This window comes from Alternaria ventricosa, assembly GCF_023758065.1.
Source record: "Alternaria ventricosa strain BMP 2768 chromosome Unknown scaffold_21, whole genome shotgun sequence".
Taxonomy (NCBI): Eukaryota; Fungi; Ascomycota; class Dothideomycetes; order Pleosporales; family Pleosporaceae; genus Alternaria; species Alternaria ventricosa.
Window position 1 is genome coordinate 350,644 of NW_026055701.1, and position 17,960 is coordinate 368,603.

The 17,960-nt window shown below is 52.7% G+C and overlaps 11 protein-coding genes across 11 annotated transcripts; 7 read left to right on the forward strand and 4 right to left on the reverse strand.

Annotated features, from left to right (window-relative positions):
• Positions 1–348: 348 nt before the first annotated feature.
• J4E93_009429 (uncharacterized protein) lies at positions 349–939 on the reverse strand (the record flags this gene model as incomplete). The annotated part of the gene is made up of 1 exon (XM_049347321.1): positions 349–939. One exon carries the CDS (start codon positions 937–939, stop codon positions 349–351), a length of 591 nt encoding a protein of 196 aa, XP_049195589.1.
• A 1,135-nt stretch (positions 940–2,074) lies between these two features.
• On the forward strand, positions 2,075–3,334 carry J4E93_009430 (uncharacterized protein; the record flags this gene model as incomplete). Its single annotated transcript, XM_049347322.1, has 3 exons — positions 2,075–2,351; positions 2,399–3,135; positions 3,191–3,334. 3 exons carry the CDS (start codon positions 2,075–2,077, stop codon positions 3,332–3,334), a joined length of 1,158 nt encoding a protein of 385 aa, XP_049195590.1.
• Positions 3,335–3,668: 334 nt separating this feature from the next.
• On the forward strand, positions 3,669–4,884 carry J4E93_009431 (uncharacterized protein; the record flags this gene model as incomplete). Its single annotated transcript, XM_049347323.1, has 3 exons — positions 3,669–3,687; positions 3,873–4,458; positions 4,737–4,884. The coding sequence occupies 3 exons, from the start codon at positions 3,669–3,671 to the stop codon at positions 4,882–4,884; spliced, it is 753 nt and encodes a 250-aa protein (XP_049195591.1).
• Positions 4,885–5,485: 601 nt separating this feature from the next.
• Positions 5,486–7,160, forward strand: J4E93_009432 (uncharacterized protein; the record flags this gene model as incomplete). Its single annotated transcript, XM_049347324.1, has 3 exons — positions 5,486–5,542; positions 5,588–6,143; positions 6,211–7,160. The coding sequence occupies 3 exons, from the start codon at positions 5,486–5,488 to the stop codon at positions 7,158–7,160; spliced, it is 1,563 nt and encodes a 520-aa protein (XP_049195592.1).
• Positions 7,161–7,560: 400 nt separating this feature from the next.
• J4E93_009433 (uncharacterized protein) lies at positions 7,561–8,230 on the forward strand (the record flags this gene model as incomplete). The annotated part of the gene is made up of 2 exons (XM_049347325.1): positions 7,561–7,593; positions 7,658–8,230. 2 exons carry the CDS (start codon positions 7,561–7,563, stop codon positions 8,228–8,230), a joined length of 606 nt encoding a protein of 201 aa, XP_049195593.1.
• A 641-nt stretch (positions 8,231–8,871) lies between these two features.
• On the forward strand, positions 8,872–9,663 carry J4E93_009434 (uncharacterized protein; the record flags this gene model as incomplete). Its single annotated transcript, XM_049347326.1, has 3 exons — positions 8,872–8,896; positions 8,942–9,313; positions 9,383–9,663. The coding sequence occupies 3 exons, from the start codon at positions 8,872–8,874 to the stop codon at positions 9,661–9,663; spliced, it is 678 nt and encodes a 225-aa protein (XP_049195594.1).
• A 541-nt stretch (positions 9,664–10,204) lies between these two features.
• J4E93_009435 (uncharacterized protein) lies at positions 10,205–11,426 on the forward strand (the record flags this gene model as incomplete). Its single annotated transcript, XM_049347327.1, has 4 exons — positions 10,205–10,208; positions 10,661–10,984; positions 11,050–11,131; positions 11,246–11,426. 4 exons carry the CDS (start codon positions 10,205–10,207, stop codon positions 11,424–11,426), a joined length of 591 nt encoding a protein of 196 aa, XP_049195595.1.
• Positions 11,427–11,664: 238 nt separating this feature from the next.
• Positions 11,665–12,216, reverse strand: J4E93_009436 (uncharacterized protein; the record flags this gene model as incomplete). Its single annotated transcript, XM_049347328.1, has 1 exon — positions 11,665–12,216. The coding sequence occupies one exon, from the start codon at positions 12,214–12,216 to the stop codon at positions 11,665–11,667; it is 552 nt and encodes a 183-aa protein (XP_049195596.1).
• Positions 12,217–13,160: 944 nt separating this feature from the next.
• Positions 13,161–13,631, reverse strand: J4E93_009437 (uncharacterized protein; the record flags this gene model as incomplete). Its single annotated transcript, XM_049347329.1, has 1 exon — positions 13,161–13,631. One exon carries the CDS (start codon positions 13,629–13,631, stop codon positions 13,161–13,163), a length of 471 nt encoding a protein of 156 aa, XP_049195597.1.
• Positions 13,632–13,885: 254 nt separating this feature from the next.
• On the reverse strand, positions 13,886–15,029 carry J4E93_009438 (uncharacterized protein; the record flags this gene model as incomplete). Its single annotated transcript, XM_049347330.1, has 2 exons — positions 13,886–14,902; positions 14,955–15,029. 2 exons carry the CDS (start codon positions 15,027–15,029, stop codon positions 13,886–13,888), a joined length of 1,092 nt encoding a protein of 363 aa, XP_049195598.1.
• A 1,214-nt stretch (positions 15,030–16,243) lies between these two features.
• On the forward strand, positions 16,244–17,434 carry J4E93_009439 (uncharacterized protein; the record flags this gene model as incomplete). The annotated part of the gene is made up of 3 exons (XM_049347331.1): positions 16,244–16,354; positions 16,423–16,456; positions 16,503–17,434. The coding sequence occupies 3 exons, from the start codon at positions 16,244–16,246 to the stop codon at positions 17,432–17,434; spliced, it is 1,077 nt and encodes a 358-aa protein (XP_049195599.1).
• Between the last annotated feature and the right edge of the window lie 526 nt (positions 17,435–17,960).

Consider the following 17,960-nt stretch of genomic DNA (forward strand, 5'->3'; position numbering starts at 1 on the left):
GACAGGAGTATCACAGGGGTGCCTATCGCGGCGGCGAAGGGGTACTGGTGCAACCTGCATTAAGATGAAGCTCGTGGTGCCGAGAGAGGAGTTCTTTTCCCATTGTACTGTCCAAGTGAATTCATCGCTTTCATGTACAAAATGCTCATACCCATGGGGTCGGTTTTCCACTACGTCTCTTCTGGAGTATAATGAACACCAGGGTGGAATACTGCAAATACCATGAGGGTTCCGCATGACGCAAAGACACAATCCCACAAACTAAAGCTCCCTTGCAAGTCCACTCTGTGTCAGAAGTTTTTCGTAAAGCAAATAATCATGCCCGCCAGCATCCACCATGCCGTCCCTTTAGCATTTGTGATCTTCGTTACCGAGCATATGTGAGAGTGACGACCACTGGCTCTTGAGCTGCTCGAGCTTTTTCTGGGCGGTATCGTTCTTCTTCGCCATCTTTTTCTCGAGCGCCAATTTAGTTTCTAAGTCCTTGTAGTTCTGCTTCTGCGCCTTCAATACGCTCTTGATCCGTCGGAGGTCGTCGTGTGCGGTCTTCCAGGAGTTATGGTTGTTTTGAGCCAGAAGGGTCGCCGCAGCCAGCTCCTCCCTGATATCCAGCAGCTCTGTGTTGCTCTCGATCAGATCAGTCTCCATCGAGTCGAGTTCGCTCTTAGTAGACTCGAGCTCCTTTTCGGTTGTCTCAAGTTTGTTCTTTGTATCTTCAAGCTCTTGCATCATTTCCTCGAACATGGTATGCAACTTTGTTTGCGCGTTGTTGGAGCACTGGAGTTGTTGCTTCTGTGTATTCAGTTCAGCCATGTCATCTGGAAATGAATTTCCGATGAGGTTACTTACCGCTACTCGCAGACGGTCCACCGGTGTAGTCGCAATTCTGCTCTTGGGCTTGCCCTCCGAGTCTATTGAGATTTGCGTCTTTACTGCCATATTGAGTTCCTAGCTTCGGATTACGGTCCCGGGGATATTTGAATATTGCAATGTAATTGAAATAAGCTGATCAGGAGACCTATAGAGGGTGACGCTTTATAGTTCGGAGTGCTACTCAAGTGAAGCTAGATGTTGGCCGAGAAGCGGTAAAGAAATGCAGCGAAAGGACACCGTAGGTCAATGAACGATAGCATACTGACAGCTGCGAAGAAGGGGCGGTGAAGTAAAGGTAAAGCCCAACCATGATGTAGTAGTATCAAGGTAACCATGAGACATCACGCCTTACGGAAGTATGGCGTACATGGGAGAAGTGACCAAGATGACATATACTCTGCCAATAATATCCTTCACTTAAATTGCAGGAATTATGCACGAACCTGGGACTACTAATGGAGAGTAAATTGAAAATAACCATTGGGTTCTTCGAAAACGCGATGCTTCAAAGGTACCAAATGCGGTGGCGGACGGCTTGCAGCGCGGAAAGCCTTTGCGAGCCTAATGTACAGCAACACCTGTTCATAATTGCGCGTACCTTGAACTCTAACCGATAAACCACTCGCATTACTGCGATATCATTGAGGTCAAGGGCACTGCGATCAGATCATAGTAGTGACAGAGGAACTCTCAGCCTTCTTGGAAGAACGCCGATCGGAGGTCCCAGGCGCGCTAGCCTGATTAGCATCTTCCCACTGCCACAGAAATTGACGATGCCTCAAGCCCGTCGCAACGCTCGTCCATCTGAAATGCCTTCGCATCATAGGCGAGAATCTGTTGCATTGGCCATAGTCAGTAGGGCAAGTCGCCGCCGGGACTGTAGCCGAAAGACTGTCAGAAGGCGAGTCATGGAGGATGACGCTGCGGGGAAGGATCCCGTCAGGCACCTGTTGGATATTGTTCTCCGCATGAGCTTCCTCAGCCCAGGCTGTTCCAAGCAGCAGGTCTTTGCATGCAGAGCACAGCTGGCTAGCCAATGCCAGTATCTTAAAGAGATGCGGGCTGGTTCCGATGCGGTAGTATAGGTCTAAGGTACATATACCAAGGTGCGGCCTTCACGCGTCGCGTTGTTGCTTCTGCGAGCCTTTTATTGTGCATACCCTTGAACCCCTTATATCGACGTGCGACTTATACATAGATCATGGGAAACCACGCGCTGGTTTACGGTGCTTCTGGCATCTCAGGATGGGCCATCGTCAATGCCATCTTGAACGGATACCCTTCCAATGATGCTTTCTCGCGAGTAACAGCGATGGTCAACCGGCCACTCACACGAGAGATGGCTCTCTGGCCTGACGACCCGAGACTGCAAATAGTGTCGGGTGTTGATCTAGTCAAAGGGACACAAAAAGAGCTGGAGAAGCAGATCAAGGGAAAGGTCAAGGATGTTGAGACAGTGACGCAAGTGTACTTCTATTGTAAGTCAAAGCCGTCAGACGAAACCGCCAGGTCTGACATTACCAAGCATACAAGCAGATCGACGAACCAGAAGCCGAGTGCAAGACCAACGAAGCGATGCTGGAGCGCGCCGTGACCGCGATCGATCATCTCTCCTCCAAACTATCATACGTACTGCTTCCGACAGGAACCAAGATCTACGGGTGCCAGATGTTAGACAAGTTCCCGTTCGCGAACGACTTACCACTCAAGGAGACGCTGCCTCCGATTCCCGAACCATACCTTTCCCAGCTTTTCTACTACAACCAGATCGACTGCTTGAAACGCATCTCCAAGGGAAAGAACTGGAGCTGGTGCGAAGTTCGGCCAGACAACATCATTGGTTTCGTACCAAACAACAACGCGTATTGCCTTGCGCAAACACTGGCATTGTACCTCTCGCTATATCGATCTGTTGAGGGCGAAGGCGCAAAGTGCCCATTCCCTGGTACTGAGAAGTCGTGGGTGAACAAGTACAATGAATCCCCACAAGATATGGTTGCGCACTTCTCCATCCACGCGTCTTTGAACCCGGAAAAAACCGCTTCGCAAAGCTTTAACGTGGGTGGCCAGGAAGACAGCTGGAGCGGCAAGTGGCCGGTAATTTGTGATTACTTCGGTTTGAAGGGTACCGGACCTGAAGAGGGCTCACCACAGCCAGGCGCGTACATCGACGCGCACAAGAAGGAGTGGGAGGAGCTGGAGAAGAAGCACAATCTTAAGAAGGGAAGCGTCGATAGCGATATCACGCACCCCGGATTCCAGGTATGTCGGAAATCTGGTTGCGTCGTGTACGCGTGCAGTAGCTGACCAGTATTAGTACTTCATCATGACGATGTTCGACTTCGACCGCCAGATGAGCATGGAAGCTTCGCACAAGGTCGGATACACAGAGGAGATTGGGACGAAGGAAACGTGGACGACTGCGTTCGATCGCATGAGGAAAGCGAAAGTGATACCCTGATGCCGTGAAGGAAACTTTGGAAGAGTGTGTTGTGAGTGTTTAGGGGACCTTGAGGGTCCGGCAAGTGGCCCAGGTGGGCCTTCCAAGCTCGTGGCTGCTCGGGCCCCCGCGCCATCCCCATTGGCGAACACAACTTGTAGTTTCAATATATTCCTGTTTGATATGCGCGACTCTCAGCCAAAGTCTCACTGCTTATAAATAGCGCAAGGTCGGTGAATTACTAGAGCTATGACGCTAGCCGTCGGTCTCAGCTGGACTCCTGTTTGCTGCATCCCCACAATGCTATTGAAGCAGCACCATCTGGGCGACTGATGAACAGTCTCAATATCCTCCGATGCTCCCATCTGCGGGAGGTCCGCGAAACAAGATGGTTTTGAAGGGCTTGGGCGTAGTGGCCTTTTTCTGCATAGGTGCGTCGCGTCAGCGTTCCAAGGTTCCGGGCGCGTTAGACTCAACTACAGTTGTCGCAATGGCACTTCATGATGCTGCCCACATTAGACACCTGGATCTTCACTGTATGGTGCTAACATCTCCATAGTAATCCTGCTGCTGATGTCGAGCTTCCCTCACAAACGACCGGGCGCGAACCTCAACCTCCCACTACGCATACTCCCGCTCGGCGACTCGATAACCTGGGGTGGCCAGCCGGGTCAAGACAACGGGACAGATGGATACCGCGCGCAATTGATCCACGCGCTTATACGTGCGCGCTACGCCTCAGTGGACTTTGTCGGCACGCAGCGCTCTGGGCTCATGCCCAACAATGACAACGAGGGACACCCAGGGGCCACAATCAGCGAGCTTCAGGGCTTGATGAAAGCTGGACTTCAGATGCGACCGAATGTCATCTTGCTGCATATTGGCACGAACGATATGGCTCGCCCTGAAACTGCAGAAGAGAATTGGGCAGATGCACCGAAGCGTTTAGCAGCGCTGTTGGACGACGTGCTGGACGTATGCCCGGACGCTGCGGTACTTGTTGCGAAAATCATACAGGGAGCGGATACGCAGGCGAATGACAACATCAAGACGTTCAATGATGCCGTGCCTGCAGTTGTGAAGAAGAAGCTTGATCAAGGCTTCAAGGTTGCGGTCGTCGACCACAGCGTCGTCCTGCCCGAGGAGTTAGTTGATGGAATCCATCCGTGGGTGTTCCACGATTATCTTTGGCGTAGAAATACGTTTGCTAATCGAATCAGGTCCTATTCCGGATACTTTCACATGGGAAACATCTGGTTCGATGCTATCAAAGCTGCCAGTGGCCTAGGGGTCATAACGCCGCCCGTCGCGTTACACGAGATATAACCCCCGACGATCACACGCGTTCATGGCTGACATCTTATTAAAACTACCTACCACATCGAGCTTCACGAGACACGATACTCTCTGACAGTGGTGACAGGACGCACACTGCCTCTCAGGTTGCGCAGACATATGGGAGCTTGATTCTCGCTAGGCAATCAAGATTGTCAGACCGCGCACAGCAGAAGAACGAGCGCGCACGGTACCACGCTACAGGCGACTCCGTCCGGACCAGTCCTTACCAATAGAATGCAATTCGTCTTGCTTACTGTGCTACGCTCACGATTCAAGCCTGATCATGCCATTGCTATGCGCGAGTCGCATGCATCGGCCATACGCTCATTCGCTAGCCCCAATTGTGGAAACCTGCGCGGGGTCAACATGCGGGCAGGCGGGGCGCCCACGCTGCATCACGCTAAAGCATATCCAACCCCAACCATGGAAGTTTGCCCTTCTCACAGAAGGCGTGATCACTATTTACATGTCGGCAATATCTGCAAAGACGCCTCAGTGGAATGACAGATGCCGTGGAACACGACAATCTTGTTTGTAAGACTTCGCGGTTAGTCGGTTAAGATTGTCAGACGCTTTTGGCAAGTGTTCGTTGCAACTCTGCATATATGGCGTCGGATATGCTTTGGCGAGCTGCTGCCGCTATGGCAGCGACGGATGACTACGCGTTGTAGTGCATGTAGCGTCATGGTCACAGGGATCGGTCGGCTTTGGTATATCTCAATCGTCGTGCGGTTCGTTTTTGGCCAGCCTTACTTCATTCGTCTCTGCTTGGCCGTTGCTCTCTGTCCTCAATTCCTCGTTGTAGACACGACTGAATAGAGAGTGAGCATCACCATGGGTTTCGTAGACGAGGATCGCGTCCGACTGGTCGCGATCTGGGCACCCGCTGCAGTACGTCTTTCAGCTCTTCTCTTGACATTGATCTGACAGGTCTAGTTCGTCGCATACGTAGTCTTGACGGCAATCTACAATCTCACACTTCACCCTCTTGCCAAATACCCCGGACCGCTCTTATGGCGCATCTCGCCCATTCCCTCGATAATCTCCCTGTTACGCGGCCGCATCGCCTTCGACTACAAGATCCACCACGACAAATATGGGCCCGTAGTGCGCGTCATGCCCAATGAGCTCTCCTTTAACACAGCAAAAGCATGGGACGATATTTACGGACATCGGGTCGGGCTTGCGAACATGGACAAAGACCCTATCCATGTCGGCGCGGTAGAAGCGATTCCAGGCGCAACGAACCTGACCATGGCACCGGATATCCACCATGCGAGGCAGAGAAGAGCGCTAGCTCACGCATTCAGCAAGCAAGCCTTGTTGGAACAGCAGTATATCTTGAAGGGATATGTGAACCTGTTTGTGGACAGACTGAGAGAAAAGGCCCACAAAGGTGAAGCGGCAAACATGGTTTCGTGGTTCAACTTCTGCACCTTCGACATCATTGGTGATCTCAGTTTTGGCGAGCCGTTCGGATGTCTACGCGAAGGTACGTTCTATGCACATGACGATTAACGCAATATCCCTTTAAGCCCATACTAACACTCATGTTTCAGGCGAAGGTTCGGAGTCTGCCAACTGGGTAGTCCTAATTTACGAAGCCATCAAATCCGGCGCAATCGAACAAGCAACTCGCCGCTTTGCTAGACCCGGGTCACTCGCGCAGAAGTTCCTCATGTGGTGCATACCCACTGTTGTCCGTGAACGCCGTTTCCGCCATCTGCGCAACTCGACTGAGAAAACTGTCAAAAGACTGAATCAGAAAGACAACGATCATCGCGACTTCATCTGGTACATTCTGAAACAACGAGAGAAGAAGAATGAGGTCAGCGATGACGAGGTCATCATGAACGCAGCTTTGTTCATCGTGGCAGGTAGCGAAACGACTGCAACGGAGCTCTGTGGACTGACGAACTACCTCCTGAGGAACCCGGCCATATTCAAAAAGTTGAAGGACGAGTTGAGAAGTGCAGTCAAGACAGAAGAGGACATCAACATGGACGTCTTGGGTAACCTACCATACATGAACGCTTGCATCGAAGAAGGCCTTCGCATCTTCCCTCCCGTACCTATCGGCCTCCTCCGCACAGTACCCAAAGGCGGCTCCTTAATCGACGGCCACGCCGTACCCGAAAACACATCTGTCTGCGTCAGTTCCTGGGGCGCATCGCACTCCGCTGCCAATTTCGCGCAACCGGACACTTTCATCCCTGAGCGCTTCCTCGACACCCCAGAATCCAAAGCACAATTTGCTGGCGACGCCAAGAAAGCGGCGCAGCCCTTCTCGACTGGACCAAGAGGGTGCATTGGCAGGAATCTGACGTATGTGGAGTTGAGGCTGATTCTGGGTGCGTTTCTGTGGAACTTTGATGTTGAGTTTGCGGATGGAGCGCCGCTTTGGGATCCGAAGGATGAGTTCAAGGGGCTGAAGGCGTATAATACTTGGGAGAAGAGCCCGTTGATGGTTAAGTTGACGGACGTGAGGAAGACGCCTACAGGTGCTTAGAGGAACTGTCATGCAGCAGCGCAGTTTTTTACACAGATAGGATATGGGCTTGCTATATGGTAAAATATAACTATGTTCTCGGTATCACTCTACTTGTGCCACTGCTTCATCATGCACAGGTAAAATGTTCAGTACGGCCACGTGACCTCGCGATAGCGCGACGCGGGGACGCCCAGGTGGCTTAGCTCCAAATCTCCTACGTCAGCGTCCACAATCGTCCGCAGCTTGACATCAACAACCATCCATGCACAGAAACCCGCTTTCTCTACTAAAGAAGCAAACACCGATCTCCTCTAAACTTACCTCCCGGGGTATCTTGCGACTGCGCGTTTCGACTATACAACACAGCCTTCTCCCACGCACCTTCCACACCCGCGCACCACTCTGCGCAGCCTACAACATGCCGCAAGATCCAAAGATCGTCAAGGTTGAGGTAAGTTCTGACTGCAAGATACACACGTAAAACATGGACTGATTTTGTATGTCTGCCTCTACAGCCACTTCCTGCCAGCGAGGCAAAGTGGATCGAGTTCCAGAAGATCTCATGGCAGGACCAGACCGGTAAAGACCGTGTATGGGAAGCCGCGGCACGCAAGACTCGAGGCAAGGCAGGCGTCGACGCCGTTGCCATCACCACGATCATCCGCCACCCCTCGCGCCCACCTTCCACCATCATCATCCTTCAGTACCGCCCGCCCGTCAATGCCGTCTGCGTCGAGCTTCCCGCCGGTCTAGTCGACGAGAAGGAGACACCTAGCGAGGCTAGCGTACGAGAGCTACACGAGGAGACTGGATACAAGGGCAAGCTAGCATTCATCAGCCCGACCATCGTTTCCGACCCTGGTCTAAGCACTGCGAATATGCAATTGGCCATGGTGGAAGTCAACTTGAAGGAAGGCGACGCGGAACCCGAGCAGGCACTGGATGACGGCGAATTCATCGAGAGGGTTGTGGTGCCAATCGATGAGCTATACGATCGCTTGGTCAAGTACGATCAAGAGGGCAAGACAGTAGATGCGAGGCTTTGGCATTGGGCTGCGGGATGGAACGCCGCCAAGACTATGTTGTGATAGAGCCTGCCTGGACCTGGGCGCAATTCCGTCACTACCTCCATCGAGGACCTTTCCGTGGCGCAATGTTATGCGCAGGTAAATGATCCCCTCATGCGCGTCATCAGCGGTCTGACCTTCGAGGCTTCATGATCACATCAAGGCGCGGTATTGCCACGGGGCTGGTAACTTGCTCACAGAACACTCCGCTTGCGGGTATTATCAAACGAACACCCAATATTCGAGACCACCTGGCACCCGTGATCAAAGAACGTGCTCTTTACCTAACTCAAAATGGCCTTTGTCGCCTTTCGTTTCCCGCTCACTCGTTTCCGCGACGAACGCTCTCAGTTCCTTGGCTTCTTTTCGTCATTCCGCCGGCTAACACCGCCTCCTGCTTCACACGTGCGATTATCGCAAGAGTCACCTGGGTCTTTGGTCGCTATGACGGTAAGAGCGCGCTGTAACAGTGCCAGTAGCGTGCATCCATTGGCGCATATAAACTGCGAACTTCTTCGTTCCTTCTCTCCCACACCAGCCCCGACTTCCCTCACCGGCAATTTCTTCCGAAAGCTATTCCTATATACAGTACTCGATCTTATATCCCCCTTTCCACATATCAGATCTCCTAGATCCTTTCCGATCTACCCGTCATCGACACGATGTACTCCTCCCGTTACTTCGCTGGTAAGTTGCCTCATGAAGTCTTCAAGCTCGACTAATCGTGGACAGTTGCGCTCGGCTTCCTTACCATGTTCACCAACGCCGCTCCCACTGATTTCAAGACTCAAGACATGTCCAAGGACTGGAGCCATGTCTTCTCCCCAGAGCACTACATGTCCTCACTGATCGAACCCGGCTCCTCGATGGCGTCTATATCCGTGCCTAGTTGGATCGGCATGGGTGACCCAGACATTCCTCAGATTCGAGGTGAACTTCGGAACCACTGTCCCTTCTCCGTCTGGGCTCGTTTGTCTATCGCTGCCAACAACTCCTTTGGAGTGCCCTGCGACCATGCTGGGGAGACCCAGATGGTGGAAGTACTACCAGGCCATCGTTACAAGGCGCCCTTCCCTTGTCAGCTGAACCAGTGTGGTCACAACAGTACGTATTTCCTGTTCATCTCCTAAGCTTCCTCATCACCTTCAATCGCTCCTGCTAACACATACCCAGTCAAGGTCGCCTACCATCCCGAGGATCGCAACGTCTACCAGATCGAGTACTCCTTGGACCCACATGACGGCCGTATGTGGTACAATCTCTCTGCCGAGGACGGTGCGCCTTTCCAAGATGTTGAGCGCTACCTCGCTGGCTTCGGCCCCACATGTCCTTTCGTTCACTGCGCGCCTGGCCAGTACGGTAAAGACCCGGTCCATGGATGTGACTGGCCGATTCAACCTGTATGCGCTACCATCGGTAGTGTTGTCGGAGTGCTCTGTGGTAGGTTGGAGTAGGCTGGCGGGTATAACGGTCGTTGTTGACTTGGAGTCGAGGTTGTTCACTGAGTGTTCGCGAACTATATAGACTTGGATATCAGAGGGCTTTTGTATGGCATTTGGCAAATGCGCAACATGCGCTAGATAGATATGCTGCGAGACACTTCGGCGTTCATGTATTAATAATCAATAACCTATCACTATGCACATCCTCTTTGTCCTGCACTCAGAGTGATCTTTGAGTACATTGCCACAATCTTCGTAGTAGAGAGGCTTATCACGTATGGGCTGTGCCAGACACATGAAGTCGACCATAAGGGAAAAGCACTTCACGCGTGACCACCTCCTTCACCGAAGCGACTTGAGAACGACAAACGTGCATGGTCCTTGAACTTGTTCGACCCACCGGAGCTTTTGGAACGGCAGTCTCATACGCTCATCTTGCTCGGCTCTAACGAAAGCATTACATAGATCATGCGTCTCATTCCACAATTCCTCTGCCATTAGAAAGACATGCCTCATCGACGCCAGCGTGTTTGCACCGCCTAAACTCATCGAGATGAGTCCCTTGACTAATCGTTTGACCGCTAATATATCTCGACCGCCCATGGAATACTGAATGTCCGGGTTCGACTCTTAGCACTCGATCGCTCATCGTCTTTGACTCTGAGCTTGGCATCATTTCTGCACCTCGACCGGTGTTGCTCAAAATGCACTGCTAAGGTGATAAAAAGATAGAATGAGGCACATAAAAAGCTCTCCCTGTTGCTCAGGATAAGCAGAGTGCGCCTTTGACTTAGACTGCGGTCTAGTCCTGGTTAGGTCACCCACCTTCCTCACCTTCACCTCTTAAAGCTTGGACGTCATTTTATCTGGCAAGACCGCCCCTCCACTCCTTCCTCACCTTCACCTCTCAAAACTTGGACTGTATCTTTCAGGCAACAACGACCCTCCACTCAACACAATCTTTTCTTCTCCAACCCCAACCAGCGTCAAGCAAAACACATCCGCACAGCTTCTCGTCAAACCCAAAATCTCACCACCATGTACATCCTCACCCTCCTGTTCCTGACTGTCCTCTCGGTCCTCTCCATCACCAACGCGACCGTCATCCCCAACTTCCCCGACAGCGCTCCTTCCATCCACCTGGTCCTCAACAACAACTGCGGCTTCGATGTCTGGGTCCGCCAGGGCGTCGCCGCAGAACCCGGAGCGCGCATGGGCAAAGGCGAGAACTGCGGTCCGATGAGCGGCAAGGACACTGAGGAAGTCAAGGTCAGCGCGGGCCAGAAGTTCATCACGCCTGTGCCTATTCTTGAGGATAGCTGTGGACACTCTGGTAAGTGAACAGTGCGGAGGTGAAGAGCAGTTTCAATGAGAAGCATTGCTAATTCATGGGAATAGTCAAGGTCGCTCGCAAGCCAGCGGATTGGCAGACGGTCTATCAGTACCAGATGACATGGGCTAAGGAGGATCACAAGATCTGGTAAGTCAGCTCTTCTCATCTCTTCTCCTCACTAAGATTTGTCTTTCCCACACCTTTACTGCCTCTTTGTACCGGCCTCAAGCCTTCCTAAATTCCATGCTAATACTCCTGCAGGTACCAACTTTCTTGCATGAACGGAAACCCTTTCACCGACGTCGTCCGTCAGATCGGTGGTCCCTACGACTCCACCTGCCCGCTCTTCCGCTGCGAGGCTGGTAACAATGGTAGCCAGTGCGATTACCCCCTCATGGCCAACTGCGCTACTGTCGGCGACGTCGTTGGCTACCTCTGCTAGGTCGAGCAGATGACAGGGAAGATCTGAGGAAGAAAAGGCTCCGACAAAGAACAAAAGCACTGCATTGGTACTGAATGGTACACGGAGATTCGACTAAATTAGCCATGAGCTCTCATGAGTCATCGTCTTCTTGTCTGGATCGGTAGTTTCTTCAACTCAATTGATCTATCTCGCCCCTAAATCTTCTTCACTCTGCCGTCCAAGTCCTTCAATCCAATAGCATGCATACATGTATGCCCTAGTTGTTCGCCGTCATATCGTTATAATAATGCACAGTCTGATCAGCGCAACCACTCGGCGTCTGATACAAATAATTCCCCAAATTGATATACAACTTCTGCCCAGCACACACATACCACGCACTCTTATTCGGCCGATTCACACCCGCAACACTCCACTGAAGATCATCTCCGCCCCACGCAAACGTACCATACGTATTCTTACTCTCCGAGAAACTAACAGCAAGCGACATGCCGTTGATCGAGCGCTCCTCAGACACCACGGCGTAGAGAAGCTTAACGGGTTCGCCAGGCGCGGAGACGAGTTGGACGAGCTGGCCGCTGACGACTTGGAACTGGCCGGCTGTTGTGTAGTCGCCGAGGAGGGCGGGGCCGGTCGAGTAGAGGGGGTTTGTTTGGAAGTATTTGTGGAAGTTGGGGGCTGCGACGCCGCGGATCCAGTAGTAGCCGCTTTGGAGTGTTTTGCCTGGGCCGGTGCCTGCGGGCGTGCTGGTGGTGGTTGGTGCGCTTGGTGAGGCTGTTGTAGATGGCGGTACTGGTATAGTGGACATAGTGGAGGGCCTGGGTGTAGACGTAGGCGCTGGTGCGGGTGCTGCGCCGGGCTGGCATTGAGAGTAGTAATCGCTGAGAAGTCAGCATTGATGTACGAGGTATTGATGCGATTCAGTCTCTTACTTGATCTTGACGCAGCCAGCACTCGTGCTGCATGTTGTCTCTCCAGACCAGTTCGTACCACCACCTAGTTTTCCATTAGTACATGAACTTGCGCCGCTTTCGGGTGAGCATACATTGCTGCCAATCTCCTACAGCCGCATAAGCAGTGCTCGCTAGCAGAGCTAGCAGAGTTGTAATCGAGCAACGCATGATGAGGCAAGGTATGACAACTGCGTCAAGTGGATAGCTAATTGCTTGTCTTCTCGAGAATATGACATTTTGAAGTACAATCCCGATACCATATATCTTCCATCTTCATTCCAGAACGCTACCACATGATGCCAGATATAGTGCTCGTGCTGGATATGATTCGGACCGTGGTCGCCGCGTAAAGTGGTTAAAGTACCCTAGGGCGACAAGCGAGCACCAGAACCCGGGTGCGAGGCTGAATAGCAATATGCTTGTGCGACGCCAAATTGCTTAATCAATATACTGGTGTTCAACTGGCTGTATCAAATCTTTGTGACTGCAGCGCATGCAGGGAATGCCGACCGAGCCTTCAAACCCGGGTACAGCTCGTATCGCGTACAATGGAGGCTTGCTTGGAAGTCTTTCTCGAAGCCAGGACGGTCGCGAAGGGTGGCAATATGATATTCCATTCTTTTGCGACAGTGCTATACGGACACTCGGATCGGTGGCTGTTCTGCGTGTGTAAAGGGTCGTCGTGCCGTGCGCGGGCTTGTCTTCAATCGTCGCTCGATCATTTGGAGGCTGTACGTGTACCACGAGTGGCCGTTCTGGAGCTCAGGCTTGGGCGAAAGCATCTCCACCCTCCCCTTCCTCAATCCACCTCAGCGACACCACTAATAGGCTCCGGTCTTGCCGAAAACACAATCTTGTACTTCACCACCTCCACAATCTCCAGCTCCTCATCCCTCACACCATCCTCGTCCCCAAGCCCACTCATCTCCACATCCTCCACATCCGTCTTTTCCCTCTTGCGCATGACACCAAGCGGTTTGGGCAGCTTCTTGCACTCGCCCGTCATGCGCTGGCCCTTGCCGACGTACATGTAGACGCGCTTCATCCATTTCGTGTCGCTCGGGTCGTTGATGACGGGATTGTAGTATGGGAAGACGAGTTTGCCGACTTGTGTGGAGGCTACGGAGGCTGCAGGCGGAGGGAAGTGGATTGTGCCTTGGATTTCTATGAGGGCGAGGCCTGAGGGCGTGTGGAGGAGCTGCGGAAGGGGGTTCTCGGCGCGAGAGGATGTTGCGGAGGAGCTAGGGGGATGGATTGGCACCGACGGCATCGTGGAGAGGCAATCGGGGCTTAGATGGGAATTGAAGGAGCACCGTGGAGTAGGTGGGGGTTGTGTATTTGTGGTGTTGGGGCAGGATAATCCCCGCCGGCGAAAACTACGCGACGCGCTGAGATCTGGTGGGGCGAGCGCGCGCGATGGGCAGGAATGACGACAGCAAGTGCGCAATAGTTTCGTCAAAATTCATCATTATTCATAGATATCTATTATGTACTAGAAGGCAACCACACTGCTCTTGCAGCCATCTAAGCCCTCTTGCCGAAGACCTTGTCGAAGCCAGTAAGTGTGAGCCTGTACTTGACGTTGTCGTTCTTGTACACGCGTTCGACTGCCTCCTTGATACCCTCTTCGCTGAGCTGGATCTCCTGTACCCAACTCTTGATGTTCTGCTTGGATGCAAGCTGGAACATCTCCTCCATCTCGGGCCTGTTTCCGATGTGGGACGCGCCCATGTAGCAACCGTTGGGTGCGAAGATCTGAGCGGGCATGGCAGGGAGCGGGTTGTCAGGGAAGCCGACCATGTGGAAGGTACCGTTGACCTTGAGGATGGAGAAGTATTCCGAGAGGTCGAACTTGTCAGTCGCATCAGCGGTGTTGATGACGAAGTCGAACTGGAACTTCCATGGCTCAGCCCAGCCCTTGTCCTTGGTGACAATGAAGTCCTTAGCACCCATCTTCATCGCGTCCTCCTTCTTGTTGGGAGAGTGCGAGATGACGTAGGTGTCGGCGCCCATGGCTACGGACCAGAGTACACCGAAGTGACCAAGTCCTCCAAGTCCGATGATACCGACCTTCTTGCCGGGGCCAGCTCCTAACCTCTTCAAAGGCGAGTATGTGGTGAGACCGGCGCACAGCATGGGTGCTGCGAGGGCAGTGTCGAGGTTGTCTGGGATCTTGAAGACAAAGTACTCGTGGCCACGGATATGGCTGGAGTATCCACCCTGTGCGACGGTGCCGTCGTTGTGCTTAGCACCGTATGTGTCGACTTGGTTGGGGCAATAGTTCTCCTGGTCGTTCTTGCATTGGTCGCAAGTAAGGTCGGCGCCAATCTGAGCACCAATACCGGCGCGGTCTCCAACCTTGACGCGGGTGACCTTGTCACCGACCTTGACGACCTTGCCGATAACCTCGTGTCCTACGCAGAGGGGTAGAGGCAGTTCCTCGCCCCATCCTCCAGTGATGGTGTGGACATCTGAAGCGCATACACCGCAAGCGTCAATGGCAATGTCGACGTCGTACTCCTCAAACTTCTTGAGGGGCAGCTGGGAAAATGTCAGTACAGCTATCAATTGGAAGATTGGCTTATTGACTAACCTCCTGGCGCTTGAATGTGCTCCAGTTCTTGATGTCGGTCACCGCGAAGGCGTCGGTGGTCTCTGGGTAGGGCATTGTTGCGTTTGGGTTTGAAGTGGAGTATGGGAAATGTTGTTGGGGATGTGAGAGAGATGATGGAGGGGCAGGTGTTGAGGGGCATGCACACGTATTTCAAGCATCGGTCAATCCGCCGCCAGCTGTTAGAATCGGCCCATGGCGTTTCGTCTAGTGAGGTCATAACAGTGGACGAGAACGAGAGGGTGCCCGCCGTTGAGGCTCCTGCAGCTCCCTGATTGGGTGGGCCTACAGCCACGAGCGCGTTGTCGCTATGGCGCGCATTGTACCTTTTTCTTGACCGTCACTGACGCGTCAGTGATCGCGACTTTAACCGTCACATCGGAGTTCTGCCAACGGTTTCGAGGGCTAGATCGCAAACCATGCCATGTCGCGCTGGCTAATCCACACTATACGCGTCTGGTCGTTCCGACCGTACCGAATTACAGTGGATATCGTCAATGCGCTTGTATAGCTCCTGTCATCTTCGTTGTCCAGATATCGTGCTGTAAGAGTGTCGCATTCGAGCGCCGGCGAATTCAGCGAAGGCGATGACAGATTTTCCGAGCTCGATCCAAACGGGGAAAGTACGACGACGTAGCTGTTCCGAGTGCCGAGCGTCATGCTTTGGTTGCCGACGTCATAACCCGGGCCTCACACTTCATCTCTCATCGGTAGGTCATCGGTAGGTGTATCCAGAGTTTGTTTTTTTGTTGCCTTTCCGTGCAGCGTCGACCAATGAGTGCGCATGCAGTAGGATATGCTCAGGATCCAGGATTGTGTACGCGGGTGCACCAAGCTAGTCCTCAGTGGCACGCGGCTCTTATACTGCTACAATGGCATGCGCATGAGCCGAGCTGATATGGATGAGCTCGTCCAGAACTTGGTTCCTCCAGTGCAAATCGGTTCGCGTTGTCAAGCTTCCGGCCATTTGCCATGCCACCTGGTACCCCGCATCGTGAATGCGGGGTGATGAACCGGAGGCTTACCCTTTTAGGCATTCCGTGATCTTGGGCAGCAGGTGCACACATGCGCTTGCCAGTAGGAACAGACCGAAGCCAACGGACTGACCGAATCCGGGGAAATGAGCGCGACGTCTGTTTGTCGGCCATGGAAGGAGCCAAACCACCTGCGCCACCTTGACCAAGTACTTCTGTCCTTCTCTTCTGCTATCCTCCACTATCTTCAAGTTACCTTGAATTACACTTGCATATCGTGGACCGGATTCTATCATCATGGCCGCCGCGACAGACAACAACTCGATGAATGCGCTGCGATTCCACGGGCAGCGTGATTTGCGATACGAGAGGATTCCGGTACCCCAAGTCAAAGCCGGGCAAGTCAAAGTAAAACCGGCATGGGTGGGAATTTGCGGATCAGGTATGGACCAAAATGTAAAACTTGAGACAGCGAGACTGACGTTGCTTTATACCTCCACGAATATTTGGGTATGTACTTGAATGACGAACATGCGGACCATAGCTGAGCACCTAGGTGGCGCGAATCTCTGCCCTACAACGCCCCACCCAATCACCGGGGAGACGGTTCCACTAACCTTCGGACATGAGTTCAGTGGCACAGTAGAGGAAGTCGGCGAGGGTGTTACTGACTACAAAGCCGGTGATAGAGTTGTCATCCAGCCCATCATCTACGACGACACCTGCGGCGCCTGCGAGGAAGGTCTGCAAAACTGCTGCTGGTCCAACGGCTTCATCGGCCTGTCTGGTTGGGGCGGTGGTCTTGCGGATCACATCGTCGTTCCAACCTCTACCCTATATCATCTCCCTGACAATGTTCCACTCGAGATTGGTGCGCTCGTCGAGCCCCTCGCTGTCGGCTGGCACGCAGTCAAGATCAGCCCTTTCAAGAAAGACGATGTTGCTTTGGTTTTGGGAGGTGGGCCCATCGGTATATCAACAATCCTAGCCCTGAAGGCTAAAGGCTGCGATCGGATCATTGTCTCAGAAGTGAGCAGAAAGAGACAGGAGTTTGCGAGAAAATTCGGAGCGCACTACATCATTGACCCCACCAAGGAAGACCTTGCCAAGCGCTGTCGCGAACTCACCGGAGGCAAAGGTGTACACGTAGTCTACGACTGTGCTGGCGTTCAGGCTGCTCTCAACCAGGCCGTACATGCCACCCGTGCTCGAGGCTGCATCGTCAACATTGCCATATGGGAGAAGCCTTGCACGATCTTCACCAACGACTTCAACTTCAAGGAGAGGACTTACATGGGCATTGCGACTTACGAGATCGGCGACTTCCAGGAAGTGATTGATGCGCTGAGCAGGGGAGATATGGACCCGAAAGAGATGATCACACAGAGGATTGCTCTTACCGAAGTTGAAGAGAAGGGGTTCAAGAGCCTGATCAACGACAAGGACAACCAGGTCAAAATTCTGGTGGAGGTTGGCGGGGGTGCGTAGATGAATGGCTTGGAAGCTGGCAGGTATCTTCCTGTGCGATTGAGTTCCCATGAGGAGAGCTCTGCAGTCTCTCTTTGAGATGCAAAATCTCTGATCATTCCATAGGGGCTTATCACTCCCTGGTCTTTTACTGTTCGATAGTTACCTCGCCCGTGAGCGGGTGACGGGTCTCATATGCCCAAGGTAGCATTATAATCACAATTTCCCAACTCTTCATCGCTGTTCCTCATTCTCTCCCCGTCACTTGTGAATAGCTTCCTGGTGTGCGTAGCGACAGCTATCACGACTCCCGACCTCTTTTCGTTGGGAAGTGAAGATCTGTTGTGAGTGCTGATTGTGCAGATCGTCGGCATTCGTCCAAACCATGTTAAAGGTCTCAGTGCGGCCCTCGACAGCCCAAGCTGATTAGTGCTGGAAGGTTAAGAATCACAGCAAGAAGTTGTGTGCATATTTACGCGATAGCTACGCAATTTGATGGAGATTCGAGGACGCCTTCCATTGCAATCTAGTATACTAAGAGCTGAAC